Consider the following 16,781-nt stretch of genomic DNA (forward strand, 5'->3'; position numbering starts at 1 on the left):
ATAAGAAACCAACTGTGGCTTACCCCAGCTGGGTTATACAATAAAATAAGTAAATAAAATAAATCTTAAATATATTATTATTATTATCATGTGATGGTAACATTATTTGTCACATACAATAGATACTTTAAACAGACATATGAGTTTTGACCACTCTTTTCACAGAAAAAGGTGCTTTTCAGTGATGTTATTTCTTGAAATGACTTCATTCACAAACACAACATATTTCTTGTGATTAATCTCTATTGCCCTCCTGCATTTAATTTAACTTGTCTGCATACATTATGTCCGAATGGCAAGAATAAAGTCATAAAACTTATTGATTGTGATCCATGTAGATATTCCTCAGAGCTTTATGCTACCAGCTGTTAAACCTAATATCTTTATTTACATGCCAGACCTGTAGACCTTAATGACTTTATTCTGGCAACTTACAAAGTTTAATTATACCGATAACTTTGTCAAGGGGTTTAATGTAAAGCATTACATTATACTAAAAGTTCTTAATGGACAATGTCTATTAGAAGAGGAAGATTGAAATACAGTATCTTTAGTACAGATGAGTTAGTACCATATATTATTTTTAAAGTGCTGTTTAAGGTAACATTTCCCTTACTCACACATTAACTTAAGGCAAGAATATCTGAGAGGTTTCTGACCTGCTTTTTTTAGAAATAAAGGATGGCAGTACACTTTGTTAGCTGAATGACACAGTGCTTCTCTATAGAATAGAAACTACATCAAGCAAAAGTCAAAATAAAACTGAGCCTATGTTTTCACCCTGCTTCAGCACCCTATGCCTTTCACAAGAGCATCTTTTGAAAGTTGTTTGGCATGTAAGACACTTGCTCTTGTTTGTTGAATACAAACTGCTGTGTGGCCAAATAAGACTTTATCTTATTGGTTCACTGCATACATACTTGTGTTCCATGTCCTTCGACATGTTTTATATTTATGCTGTGATGTTATTGATCATTTGATTAAGTTGAATATGTATAATACCTTAATAAATCTTGAGAGTCACAGATTCTGGGATAATTGTAGTTCATACAGACAGTGGCTCATTATCAAACTCTATTTGTTACTGAGCTGCTTAATTAAAAGCAAACCTGCATTGTTGCCATAACGGGAACCACATCATTGGTAGGCAAATACACCTAGAATGTGGACAGCGTACAATTAATCCATTTTTAATGTATTCTGAATTAAACAAATTTGTATAATTATGGTTAAATTGGATGTCATTTTGAGGTAGACACATCTAACAAATATTGGATAGGGAATGTTCTCCAGAAAAAAAAGGCAACTAATTAGATATTATATTTAAGACACATTTAAATGAAGGATTTTTTTTTTTTCTTGGTAACATAACTACTATATTATCTTACTGAGATACATGTGTGTGACTCAGCATGGCCTTTCCTTTAAAACGAGTGATAACCACGGCTTTAAATGACTCTTATTAACCAAACCGAAGAGATACTAAGGTTTCTAAAAGTGAAATCAGGAGTGATTGTTGGGGCATGCTGAGGGCTGGCATCTCGAGTTTGCATGAAATGTGGTTAACACACAATACAACTCATAGACCATATAGGAACCACAAAGACAGTTATGAACAGGCTGGCTGTAGGGTAACGTCAGGACAGAAAGGAGTACACAGACAGGCAGTACTAGCAGGTGAAACTGAGCAGTGTGTTTATTGCAAATAAAAAGTTTAAACAAAAAAACAGCACATGTCACTTTGGGCCAAAATATATAGACAAACAAAACGAACTAACACTAAACAAACAGTGGACGAATAGATAAATAAGCACGGTGAGTAAAAGCAATTGTTATATTTACTTTTTCTTTTAGTTTTTAATTCTCTCCTCTCCGCACCCATTCTCCACTCACTGAACACACAACTCAGAGTGAGTAAAATGTAAAATATACTGTTGTGCCGGGTTTCAATTATTAATTATTCACTTGAATCCCAGCACGTGAACTAATTTGTGCAACCCCATGCTCACATACTATTAAATACTTTAAATTGTGCAATCCCCTTGTCTAAATACAACAATATATTTCAAATCACTCGTGCTTCACAGACCCTTTTATATCCTGTGCACCAAAACCTATACACCAACATTAACACACCACAAGCAACATCTAACACAAAATACACACAGGGGTGGAGCACATTGCGTCACAGTCCACACATTAAAACGGTATCCTTCCCTCTGTTTTTATTTGTAAGTACATGATACCAGTTTATAGGTAGCAGTTAATTTCACCATTATGTTATCTGTCAGCAGTTTCTGAAATGCCTAGGCAGTTTGTTAATGGCCAGCCATTTTTTTTTTTTTTTTTTTTTTTTTTTTTTTTTCTGTTTGCGTACACCGTATTAATAAATCATTAAAAAGAACAAAACATACAATACTGTCAGTCTTTGTCCAGTTTCTTTTAAAGGGGGCAATACATTGTAATGTTATAAAACTGAGAAATAAACATTGCTGTTTGATTATATAGTTTGGCAAATATACCCCATATAGTGGAATTGGTTAATGAAGTGGATTTGCTTTTTCTTCTGGTGTTTTTGACCCTTTAGTAAAATAATTAAACTGAAGGAGGAATAGTTTGTAAATGCACAATGTGTTTTACTGTTACCCCTGCTGTAAATAAACATCTTGTTCTGAGACATGCCTCAGACCTCAGGGAATTTAGAACTATTCTGTTGAAAAAGCTTGTCGTAAAGTACTTTTGTGTACAATGAGAATCCTGCTTTACTTAGCCTGCAGGTGCTCTAGCTCTGGGATTCTTGTGTTCTCACTACTGACAAGCCTCAGATTCTCATTTACTGTGATTTATGTCGGCTATTTCAATGCCAAACCTATTCTTAGTAAAAGCTGAAATATTACAGGGGTTCCTTGGGTTTTATCATCTGTAAGAATCCAAGGTTTCTTAAAACATTATGTTAGCTTTTTAAGGAAATTCTACATAGAAACATCTGATATAACTGAATGAAATGCGAGAGCCTCTCTTGAGAAGTCCTTCTGCATTTGAAAGTTTATTGTAGTACTACAGTGAAACCAAATTGGCAAAAACAATTTTATAGACATGCTGAGTTTCATGTATGTTTCCCAATGTGGGTTTCCCTTTTTTTTTTAAGGAGTGATATTCATTACAGCAATTAGGGAACCACTGATCATGTTTCTAATGCAAATACAAGTTAAAAAAAGATGATTTCAAAACCTTGGGCACAACTCTTTGCATGTATTTACAGTATGAAAAAATTCCAGTTTTAAAAAGACTGCATTACTTTCTCCTAGTAACAACTATTTTAACCCTTATCCGTGAAAGTCTTTAAAGGCTAGTGATTTGGATCACTGCATCACCCACTTGACTATTTTTCTGGAAAAGCAAAGTGTACTATCCCTGAAGCTATATAACTATAAGGACGAAATGTGATTTAGCTTGTATTACCACTAATAATAAACAAAAAAAAAAAAAACACCTGGAGGCTACTTTATTATGACAGAAACAACAAACAGCAAATCTGAATATATAATAAATCAAACAAAAATACAATTATACTTTTAATATCAATTAAAGCAAACAAGTATGGAATACATATTATCTGTAGAGACTCTCTGCAATCTTAATACTGTTGCAGTCATTCTGATTCATTCTCTCCTGTGTCACTGGAGATATGTATTACTGTATTTTGAGCATTCTTTAAAATTTTAACTCAGAAATAAGAAACTAATTGTATGTAATCAATTGTAGACATAGAGGGCTTCCCTCACACTGGGGGAGTTAAATGTATTATCCCATAGCTAACTAGTACATATACCATCTGTATGAAATTGTCTTTCTTAGGACTTTCTATATACGCTGTCAAACACAAGGGCCCCTCCTAGAGTAACTGAATTTTACTGTAGTCGGTTTCTATCATTATACACTGCTGGGTCAGCTGTGTTCGCTGGTTCAGCAGTGTGAAATTGGCTTTCTACTTCTCCAAATAAACAGATCCTCAACCAATCACTAAAATGCACATTTGAAATCCATGGATTTGCTGAATCTGAAGTCTGTTAATTAAATATCACGTTTACTTCATCTTACTTTTAGTTTAAGTTTTATAAATCCTTGCCAGAAAGGTGGCTAAGCAAATTGCTCATGGATCTGGGCAAGTCATCTAAGGAAAGAGTCTAGGTGGGTCAGTCAATTTTATAACTACATACTTCAAAGTAGTAGAGCATCTAATATGTGCATTAAAAAGAAAATGGGATTATATATGCAGGGATGTTGAATCACCCCGCTACCTCAGCTGTGTATCTATACTGAATGTTAGCTTTTGTGTATTTTGAAGATTTTCAGTCTACATTTTAGATATCATGTTAGATGCACTGTGACCTGTGGAGTACCATATGTGAACACTCTTTCTCGTTTTCATTTAGGCTCAAATCCATGTGCAGAGAATAACGGTAGAGGCCGCTGCTCACATTTATGTCTGATCAATTACAACAGAACCGCTGCATGTGCGTGCCCTCATCTGATGAAACTGTCTTCCAACAACAAAACCTGCTTTGGTAAGTATCTTTGATTTCACAGGAAGTAAAGTCGAACTGTTTTCAGACCATGTAATTTGCAAGAAAGAGAGATGTTAGTAATTTAGAAGCAGGCTGGGGTCTGCAAATATAACTCCATATGTACTATATATATATATATATATATATATATATATATATATATATATATATATATATATATATATATATATATATATATATAGATAGATAGATAGATAGATAGATAGACACACACACACACACACACACACACACACACACACACACACACACACACACACACACACAGATGCAAAAGAAACACAATACTCCGGTCTAATGGATTTAATCAAATATTTTAAACAGATCAAACAAAATCACAGAAAATGTGAAGAAAAATACAGATCAAAGTTTTGAGTATGAAACGTGACGCACTGTCAAAATGAAAGAATTGTAAAGTTAGTATCGGGTATGACTTTCCTGATCATTAATACACATAGACCTGATCAGCCTCTAGATGGACTGCTGTGGGATGTTCAACCACTCTTTCTGTGCAGCTGCAGCCAGCTGGCGAAGGTTGGCTGGTCACGGTTTTCTCCTGTAGATGGCACTGGCTATTTGGTCCCACAAATGTTCTAGATGGTCATGAGATCAAGCTGGCCACGGCAAGACCTTGACATTGTTTTTTTGAAGTCGTGCAGTTATACTCGCTGTTCTTGCGTTAATTAAAATCATGTATTTTCGAATGGCTGTTTATACAAATTCTTAATCAACTCATTTTGGTAATTTTAACTAGCAAGAGGTTACTGCATGATTATGAAAAGCTTTTTGATTAGATTTTTTTATTTGGGGGTGAAGGTGGGGCCCCCACTATATAATCTGATGGGATTAAACTGCCTTTCATTATTTATTCAAAAAAATAAATAACCACAAAATCAATTTTAAAACATTGACTGTACTTTTGCTGCATTTACACAGTGGCCTGTTATGCTGACATTAAGCTTTATCAGGCTATATTTAAAGCTGCTTATACTTGTATGGTGTTGGCTTGCAGGCATGTTTGCTGAATACGTGGATTTTTTATTACAATGTATGACCTATGTTTTGTATGCTTTATATAGTCTAGTTGTAAAATTGAAATTGCACTAACTGCTGCTGTTTATCAGGTTGTCCACTGATCATTGATTCTGTCTATATAACTAAGGCCCTGTGAAAATCGCGGACATTTTCTTTAAAATTCACAGCAGTGACATGGGTAAAGTATCGTATTTCGGGGAATGTGCATGGAAATATGTTAGAATTTTTTTTTAAAACAGAAAATATATAGATAAATGAACTGACATTAAAATTAACATCAAAATTATTCAAACACTTTACAATAACTTGTGTCCGAAGCTCAGACAATGTGACAAGGATCACTGACCTACATTTTCCTCACTGCCTTCACCCTCACCACTAAATTTTCCTCACTGCTTCAACCCCCTCACCACATTTTTACTCGATGTAATGTAACCTCTCTACCTCTCTCTCTCTCTCTCTCTCTCTCTCTCTCTCTCTCTCTCTCTCTCTCTCTCTCTCTCTTTTGGGGGGACGTGTTGTTGATCCTGATCGTTGTTTATTGATTTCCTGTTAGTTTTGTCAAAACCTTTTGCTATGGCAAAATAACGATTAATATGTATTTGTTTTGTTTGTTTACTGTAAGAAATAGTCATTTACATATTTCCATTTTATAATAGGCCTACTAACAAATGTGTCGATGTGAGGATTGTAAATATGAAAAATTAAAAAACGTATCGTATTTCGTGGACTGTGCACAGAAACAGGACTATTTTATAAATTATGTGTACAGATTATTTTTATTTTTTAAGCATCAAATATTGAGATAAATGCACTGACATCATCAAAATCAACTTCAAAGTTACTCAAGCACTTTACAATGGCTTGTGAAACAGTGTTGTAATTAACAGCCTGTAGGTAAAGTGTATCTGCAAGGACAGCTTTCAGTTCGAGTACATCAGGTGCATGTTCACCATTTAGGTCTTGCAAAACAAATACAATGTGAGTGGATACTTGCTGTCAACAGCCGATTCTTGGTAGTGATCTACAGTAACATTGCAGGACGTACAGAAATGCTTACCTCCATTGCTGTGTAAACTCCTGCTGGATACTGCTTTACGTGATCTGCTGCAGACACATTTGTAGCTTTTTTAGCGACATCTATTTTCTTGTTTACAGTGTGTAATATTTTAATTTCCCATCTAGATTGCATATAGTCACATGACATAATCACTGCACAGCACTGTGTGCATGGTGAATAGTATACACAGGCACACAGCAGAGCTGTAGAGTTTTTTTGTATGAAATACAAATAATTCTGAAATTCTTTTTATTTTTTAAGAATATTGTATAAAATCGTGGTATTGGGCAAATTTCACGAATTCCGTGCAGCTTGTGAAATCGTGATTTTCACAGGGCCCTATATATATTCACAGGGCCCTATATATATATATATATATATATATATATATATATATATATATATATATATATATATAATATATATACTATATACTACTATATATATAATATCATAAAACGATACAACATAATAAGCACAAAATGTACCCCTATCACTGCACCTCCAGGCTGCTATAAATCTAGTTATTAGTCATAACATTTTCCTTCTTTTTCTGACAGAAGTGAAGACATTTCTTCTCTATGCTAGACACTCAGAAATCCGTGGCGTAGATGTAGACAATCCCTATTTGAACATCATAACAGCTTTCACTGTACCCGACATTGATGATGTGACAGTTGTGGATTATGAAGCATTGGAGGAGAGGATTTATTGGACTGATGTAAAAACCCAAACAATTAAACGAGCCTTTGTAAATGGCACTGGGCTGGAGACAATAATCTCTGGAGGTAATAAGAAAACAGCAGGCATCTTTTTTTCTTTTTTTTTTAAGAAATGTAATCCCTAAACTAATGCTTTAAATCCCATTTGTCTTGTGGTTCCTGCAATGAAAACCTGGGAATTGCAGCATTTGTGAACACCCCCTGCAGCTTGTGTCTGTCTATGGATGCTTTTGGGTCAACAGTAATGCAGTAATTTGCAGGAATGTTGTTGCTTCATTGTGGTATTTTTAAATGTATTCATATTTAGTTGTGTCCTGAACTAATGTGGACAGATGTTAAATAATGATTAAAAGGGAAAAACTGCCAGCTCAGTCATTCAACTGGTTGCTAAGAATTCCACGACCATTCAAATCCAAATTGCTACAATTTTTTTTAAGTGATATTTTCCCTTTTTTCATTGCAGATATATTTAATGTCCGTGGACTGGCTTTAGATTGGATATCTAGGAATATGTACTGGTTAAGCTCGGAGTATGATGAAACTCAAATAAACATTGCTCGATTAGATGGCTCCTTAAAGACAACTGTCATTCATGGAATTGATAAACCAAAGTGTCTTGTGGTACATCCTTCAAAGGGGTGAGCTAAATCCCAATCATGTGTATCAAAACAATATAAATAAGTATAGAAATGTGATATCAGTATTTAGTCAGTCTTTATGTCACGATTTCTAGACTATTTGTTAAAGGGCAATTATTTTTTACAAGGGTGTGTGGTTGCTCATTTTGGTTTCGGTATAAACTGGGTGGTATTATTTTTTCTTCTGTTGGAAAGATATCAGATAACTAACACATGGTTTTACTTAAAATAGCTACACACTATGGTGACCCTGTGGCAAAAAACAGCAGATAATAAATAACATAATAAATACAATTTACAGGAAGATGAAGTGTTAATATCTAAGGTAAAGGAAAGTGATTGTTTTTGGCAGGTATAAAACTATCCTGTCTCTCTTTCTTGTTTCTGAAAAGGCTTTTACATGCTGTCACCTATGAATATGAATCTACAAGTCAGCTACAATGTACATTAACTTATCTTACTGTTGGTTTAAAGGGATTCATTTAACTTATAAAATCCCAGCTGTCTTGTCTAGTTATGCATTTAAGAAACAACATGTGGTAAGGGACTGCAACAGGAGACATTCTTGATATATAATGAAAACCGTGGTTATAATTTATTTGAATCCGCAACCAGAAGTCACATTCTTCTTACTGCTTGAGTCAGTGCTTCTCAGTGTCAATTGCTGAAACACAGCAGATTACTATTTTACAACCAACATTACCTAGTTGTTTTAGAATATGTGATAGACATTGTAGTGCTTTAACATTACTCTGAAGCCCCAGAAATTGCTGCCTAGATAGGTTTTACATCTACTCTTTTGACACACTCATTGTTTTTATACACAAGTAGTGACTTGCTGTTATCCTTATGGATATCCAGTATGGGTCAGATCTGTTATCCAGATCTGACCCATACTACCTTTATTTCCATTACACCTCAATTATGTATGCCTTTATTTTGCTTGTTTATTTCAGGAAGCTTTACTGGACTGATGGGAACACAATTAACATGGCTAACATGGATGGAAGTAACAGTAAGATCCTTCACCAGAATCAGAAAGATCCAGTTGGTAAATGCAAAATTATCTCTTTCCTTTTATCTGATACATCAGGATTAATTTATCACATTTTTAATTCATTTATCAATAGTCACTTAAGTGTTTCCATAATGAATCTCACTTAGTGTAAAAGCTTATAAAAAAAGCCTAGTTCTTTTTCATTCCTTTTTTTTTTTTTTTACTTCATTAGAACAATATGCCCCTTAAGTATACTAAGCATGTCCACATGATTGGTCTCAGAAGAGTAAGATTTATCAATATTTCTAATGTAATCGTTCTTAGGGCTCTTGAGTCTATTTTCAAGTGCTACTGCAGAGTTATTTTGTAATTACTAGTGTGTGTGTGTGTGTCTATATATATATATATATATATATATATATATATATATATATATATATATATATATATATATATATATATATATATATATATATAGACACACACACACTATACGTGATGAAATGCAAATTGTTTAATTACTGTAAAAACCGGTGTATAAGTCTCTCCCCCTTTTTGAGACAACAATTTCAGAAAAAAGCCTATAGGTCACACTGGTGTATTTCACTAGTAAGTCACTACCCCCTAAAATACCTAGAAAATAGACTTATACCAAGGTTTTTAATCACCTCAACAGGATGTACTTTTTTTTTTTCTGACTACACTGTGTTCATTTCTGCATTGTTTTTTTTCATTTAAAAAAAAAAATGTAGTCATTCCATGCTGGATGCCAGTTATATCAACACTCTTTTCCAGCCAGGGTTGTTGTAGATATTTCAAAGACATCACAGTAGATTAAATGTTGCTGCTTCTTCACAAACTTAATAAATGTGTAGCCCTTCTCCTAATATCACTGTCATCATGAACCCAAATGTGCTTGTAAATCTGCAAATGAAACCAAATGTACTAGGCTCAGAAGACAATGGGCATGATCCCGTTAAACAGACTTCAATTCACTTGCTACATTACACTACAGCATCCAGACTAGATGCCTCTCCCAATTAGAATTAGTCTACAAATTAACTTTGCTAGGTTATCTCAAACACAAATTTATGTGAAAATGACTCATTGACATTCAACCCTGGTATTCCAATTTCCAACAATTACTCTCTCTCTCTCTCTCTCTCTCTCTCTCTCTCTCTCTCTCTCTCTCTCTCTCTCTCTCTCTCTCTCTCTCTCTCTCTCTATATATAATATATATATATATATATATATATATATATATATATATATATATATATATATATATATAGTACATGAGGGTTATTAAATCCCTTTGCTATGTCCTCCTCATTCCTCACACCAAACAAAATCAGTCATCTCATTAATAAGTATCCTGCCTGCCAGCATCACGACATGAGCACATGGTCTATTGATGGAAGCCAATTCTATTCTTTCAGTAACTGTCTTATGAACCAAGGTCAATACTGCCAGCAGTATTTTATTTATGTCGTCTTTATCTTTTTTTGACATTTTATCCAGATATGTTGAGGAACAAAAATGTCAGTCTGCAATAATACAGCAATTATTACCATGCAAGCGAGGGAATTCTTAAAATGAAATAATAACGCAGATTAAGTATACCATAGTCTCTATACAATATACTACATTTGGAAGGTAAAATGTTACACAAACCCTTCAGGCAATTCATTTCAGCATTCTGTTTTTGCCCTAGGAAGACATCAATGCAAGTGAACATGAATATAAGTTTTGGTCATAAATAAAATGACTACCACCTAAATGCCAACAAGAGACCTACTTTTAGGATAATTAAGGACAGCCTTCTTGACTGCACCTTAAAGACTGAACTTAAGACAGCTTTAATTATTCTTAAGACTCATTTAACATTGTCTGTTATTTCTGATGAAAATGTGTAGTAATCAATTTGTTAAAATTCTAAAAATTATATCTAATGTAGACACAATTTGACTAATGATTTTGGCAATTATTAAATAAATACTTATAAATGTATCCCAACCATTAGGCTTAAAAAGATGTTCCCGTATTCATACTTGCCAATCTGTTCAGCGTGACGCTTGTCCCCGGGAGGGGGAGGGGGGTTATACACATATAATATTAGACGTATCCCCTCAACTCAACACAACCAACATGACAGTAAACAGTCTCAATGAAGCGTTCTGACCTTTGTATACCAGTAAGTTGGTGATCAGCAGATGTGTCAGCCACACGAAGAGCACAAACAATATAGGGACTGCTGGCATGTAGGAGTATTGATTACTGCTTCAAACTAATCATAATCCAGTGGGAGATGCCCTCTAAAAATCTTGAAACTTGCTTTAAACTGTGACTAATGGGATCTGATTATAAATATAAAGTAAAAACACATTTTAAAAAATGCATTCCTATACATAAATATATATATATATATATATATATATATATATATATATATATATATATATATATATATATATAGTATATTTACGTTGGTTTTACCATTAAGTCCACTGTAGTGGTTATTGCCTGTAGATAATTGGTCTTGCAGGTAAACACTGCTACCAATTAAATTAGGCACATTTAAAAAATCTGAATGTTATATTTCTTTATTACAGGTCTGTCGATAGACTACGCAGCAAACATGCTGTATTGGATCAGTTCAGAAAACAGAACCATAAATAGATGTAACTTGGACGGTAGTAATTTAGAGGTTATGGAGTCCATGAAGAAAGAATTAACTAAAGCTACAGCTCTGGCTATTATGGGTGAGTGCTACATTACTAAAGCTGATAATGCCTATTGATCATGAATGAAGTAACAAGATTAATTATTGCCTTGAATGAGGCATTTTTTGCCATTAGAGGAGCTAATAAATTTATATTAAGACAGACTCTTAAAATGACATTGTCTGGACATGACATGTTTGAAAAGCTCCTTTAATTGTGTTTAATGGGTACATATTTTACATGAATTGAATGAAACATTCCAGATTATTGTAGTTTTTGGCAATATATTTTACAGTATGTGTTTGTGACAGGCTGGCGAGTGGATAGAGGCCCAGAGACAGACTGCAGTTCAAATATATACTTTTATTATAAATTAACACAAAATAAAAGTGCACAAGGGCAAAATAACAGATATTTAAACACAAATAAAGCAAAAAGCAAAACTCACAAAAATAAAGGTTTCCAGGCTGGATGATGCCTTCACTAGATTTAAAAAATTTCAAAACCACAAACACCAACCTGCTTCCTCAGTTCCCTCCTCTCAATGGGAAGCAGAGGCCTCCTTTTATGTCAGGTGGCTGGGCGCTGATTGATCATTAATTAAGCTAATCAACTAATCAACCCCAGCCACCTGAACACAATGAACCCAGGCAGGTAGGGGAATTTAACCCCATCCCTGCCAATTTCTAAAGGGTAGAGCTGTGCTCTGCCACAGTGTTATTGATACCAACAGTTAGAAATCAAAGGGATGTACATGGAAGAATGTGTTTCTTTCCTTGATGCTATATATCAGGTAGAGTGGAGTTTTTATTCTATGTGAATCAGGTAAATTCTGTAACAGTAGTCCATCAAATATTGCAGCTTTTTATTTTGAATGGTTTACTTGTTGAATTTAGCTTTGAATTAAGTACATTTGTGTAGCATGGCAGGAGCCCTGCACATGAAGATTGGGTTTTGTGTGTATATATTGTAAATAAGTGTGTACATTGTTGTAATTAATTTAATGAAGTACCTGATGCTCCTGGGATAGCCTGCCTGCTGGGGATAATCACCAGGTAAGTGTGTTCCAGCACGGCGTCAGGTATAAAGAGGTCCTGTTTGTTCACCTCGGGGCTGCTGCAAAGCTACGGACAACGGGCTAAAGATCGTCCACCCTACCCGGACATGGAGACCTGACTGCGTAATCCTGATCAGCGTGAGAGTGACCCAGGATCAGAAGCGAAACCGCCGACAGCCCTGCTAGTAGTCGGAGTCAGGTTTGGTTGTAAACAGAGAAGATTATTTCAGGGATTGTAAAGTAAATCCTGCGTGCCTGTGCCGGCGTTTCAACTTCAACCCCTGTCTTGATCTCCTGCCTGTCACTCAGAAGCGAATGCACACACCCAGAAGCAAGACCCTGTTACAATTTGTTACCATAATGACTTGCTAAATGTGTCCTATCACCTGTCGTGATGTCCTTGTGAGGAAGCAGGGCTGACAATAGCAGGAAGGAGAGATAAGAGGCCTAGGGCTTGATTTTCCAAAGAGATATGAATGTATTAATATGCATTAAACTCAAGCCTTTGGTGTGCAAAAGAAGGAAAGACCAGTAAATGGGTCAGTAAGTAATACTGACAGAGGTAAAAGTATTAACAGAAATAGATAGATAAGATATAGTGGTAATAAATAAGTAAACATTATAACATAGATTTTAAAGGGGCTTTAAATGTTCTTAAGTAGTCTTATTTGACTATTCATTATACACACTATAGGATAGGATGCTGTGTAAGATACAAGCTGATTTCCACCACTCACAGTAAGCATATATCATACAGCAGCCTATGCACAACATATCCTAAACAATTTCATCAAAGCAATAGCTGTGGCTTCAAAGCATATCAGGGGCAATTCTGTCATTATGTTGGTTAATGACAGGAAATAATGCATTAGAGAGATGGAAAGAATATCCTGCTGTAAATGCACAAACGTGGGTTGAAATTCACTAACATTTAATCATAAAAAAGGCTCTTAGACTGTGTCACATATATTAAATGTGAATTTGTATGTAAATTGACAGAAAGACTAATGCCTTATACTCCAAGAAGTAGCCAGCTTCCGCAAAACCACACAATGATGTATTTTCCAAGAAAGATCTATCACAATTAACATGGTTGTTTTGTAAAGGAAATATATGAGTGGCCATATAGTTTATATTTATTTTTGCTCCTGGGGCAAATATTATTTTAAAAAAATGCATTAACAGTTTATGGTTTATTGTAAAACAAACTCAAAGGGATGCATTTTTTATTGCCAGTTTATTCAGACGAGGACAATAAAAGTTGTTATTTCAGTCTTTTTTTTTTTTTTTTTTTTTTTTTTTTTTTATACAAGAACATTTAACCTGAAACAGACTGATTGCTGGTTTACATACAGCTGGTGTTGACCAGGTGTGTAAGCCTAATAAACAGGTGTATACATGTATGTAACCTCACACTAACCAGCTTATATCTCAACCACTGTACAAAAGTGCTAAGTTAATTTGGCTTTTGCATGCACATTCACTCCTCAAATGCATTATTATCATCTTATCGCTGCATACATCAGTATCCTGCTGAGTATCGGCTCCTCCACCTCCCTGGAATGGTACAATGTTATTCTTGGGTGGCTGTATAGCTTATAGCCCTGTGCACTCTGCAACTGACCTTGCTTGTTGGTTTACCAGTTCACATGCATTTCCTAAAGGTAGTTTGAGCTTCAGTATCATATAAAAACCTTTTTTTTCATAACACATTTATAAAGGGACTTTCTAAGGATTGCGATTTACAGGGTTCCTAAAAATTGCAATGAATAATCATTTTTTAAAATTTTTTTTTTTTTTTAGAAGGCCTTTAGGTGTTGGCTCCATAGTGGTGTCATATATATTTTTTATATAACTTAGCATCTTTAAAACGAATAGAAATGTCATAAATCTTTGAGACTTGCATTGTGAACTCCTGTTTCCAATTTCAAAGTGTTACTTTTTTCACAGTGCCTAATGTGGTGATGTATTTGCTGAATTGGGTCTTGCAGTTTAATCAAAACTACATGTTTTGAAAAAGGTACTTTTAGCACTACTTACATTTGTTAAGTGCACGTTTTTCAATTGTCCGTATATATTGTACAGATTGTTTCACAGTTACAATCCAGAAACTCATACGCAGTTATTACTGCAAGACACAGATGCTTAAGTTTATTCATACAGAGTACAATGAGAAACGATGCATTGGAGCATTGCATGGTACTCACTGGAATCCAACACAAACGTATATTCCATTAGAATGCTGGAAGAAAATACTGTAATTTTATTTCACATGGAATATGTATTATGTGTTTAAAAAACAGGGGAAATACATACATACACATTAGCTTCTGACAAAATATACAAGGATACTGTGTTTAGTTTGGTTTGCTGTATAGCTACTTTGTTTTTTTTCTTTTACTTATCAACTTTGAACGTTTTAGCCATTATGACTTCTATGAAGGACATCTATGTTGTTTGTTGAACAAGTTAAACTCTTTTCGCACAAAACACCTACACAGAAAAAACTACCATTAGCAAAAAAATTAAATAGTGTCTGTCTGTAAAACAAAACATGAAGTAGTACACTTATTAGTATACTACAGTTATGCCTACTACAGTATATGTGCTATAAATAGACAGTGAACATACAGAGAGAGAGAGAAAAATAGTCAATATTTTTTACTTCTGAAAACGATTGATACCAAGTTACTTTATATCTGTTGGGTTTGCAATATTATCTTTTTTTTTTTTCATAGAGATCTTAGTCAACCTCATTTAAAATTCATCCTAGAAATTGTGACATGAGGCCTGAGTGAATGTTACATTTTGCCCTTGAGCTATGATATAAACCTGCACAGTCTGTCAGACAGACAGCATATGGCTTAGCAGGAATGGCTTACCTGCAGAGAAGACTTGATATGAGAAGACGAGAAGGATTTTCCAGGGAGTTGATGATTTCTTACTTAAACCACACAGTTTTTTTTTTTTTTAAATGCTTTGCTAGTGGGAAATCATAAGACTTGATTTACTAAGGTTTATGGTAATTTTTGCTAAATATAGTATAGCAAAAGATTGAGTGAGCTTCTGAAACAATAGGCCATTATAGGCCATTTGTATGATAATTTTATTTTTTTTTTTAGATGATCAAGACACATTTGAGCAATGTGCCCCACGTTAAGTATATAGTTGTCATCCTCAAGTACCTGCATAACCATTAATGAAACCTTATGGCCAATCAAAAGTAGGCGTTAAGCCCTAGTAGAGATCTCAGAAGAGTAATATGTGATGGAAATAAAGCAATTTAATGTTGCTTTAAAATCGACATTTCCCACTGCACAGCATTCCACATGCTAATTACCCACTTAAATTGATAACTGTACAACTGCAGTGCATACTGGAGCTCATTTTTAGGAACAAGGTTTTAATTCGTGGTTGAAACAGGCTCATTATCGGGGATGCATTCTATCCATTTAATAACATCAACATGGCCTGTATATTTTGTAATGTTGCTTCAAGACATGAACTTGCACTATTGGAGTTAGCAATTTAATGAGCTGTGACTTTAAACTATAAAAGGGACCGTGTGGAAGGGTGGTGGGTAATTCACTGACACAGGAGACAGACAGGTGGATTTGGCAACACCGCATAGGTGCCCAGTTTTATTTTCGGGGTGCTGTTTTTCAGTATATCCCACAGATGGCGCTGTGGGTCTGTGGTCTGATTTACCAATGATGGTAAACAGAACCACTGGCATACCAAGCGATGGTACACAACACCTGCGCCTTGCAGGTGCTCAAAGAAATAACAATGAAAACAGAAGGCAAAAATAACAAGGCACAAAATAACTCAATAACAAAACTACAAATAAAAGGTGCTGCACTCTGCAGCAATACCCCGGTCGCCGCTGCCCGTGCGACCCAGATCTCCGTCCTACGCTGCCGGCTACCTAGCCTGTTCTGTTATATTTTTAAGGGGTCT

At 34.7% G+C, this 16,781-nt stretch overlaps 1 protein-coding gene across 1 annotated transcript in view; it reads left to right on the forward strand.

Annotated features, from left to right (window-relative positions):
- Nucleotides 1–16,781, forward strand: part of lrp1bb (low density lipoprotein receptor-related protein 1Bb) — a 348,887-nt gene that overhangs the window by 203,156 nt on the left and 128,950 nt on the right. The window contains exons 27-31 of the mRNA XM_041264893.1: nucleotides 4,437–4,568; nucleotides 7,245–7,472; nucleotides 7,870–8,044; nucleotides 9,001–9,095; nucleotides 11,654–11,803. Coding sequence (XP_041120827.1) covers nucleotides 4,437–4,568; nucleotides 7,245–7,472; nucleotides 7,870–8,044; nucleotides 9,001–9,095; nucleotides 11,654–11,803 — 780 coding nt within the window. The remainder of the gene's footprint in view (nucleotides 1–4,436; nucleotides 4,569–7,244; nucleotides 7,473–7,869; nucleotides 8,045–9,000; nucleotides 9,096–11,653; nucleotides 11,804–16,781) is intronic.

The sequence above is a fragment of the Polyodon spathula genome, chromosome 11, assembly GCF_017654505.1.
Source record: "Polyodon spathula isolate WHYD16114869_AA chromosome 11, ASM1765450v1, whole genome shotgun sequence".
Lineage (NCBI taxonomy): Eukaryota > Metazoa > Chordata > Actinopteri > Acipenseriformes > Polyodontidae > Polyodon > Polyodon spathula.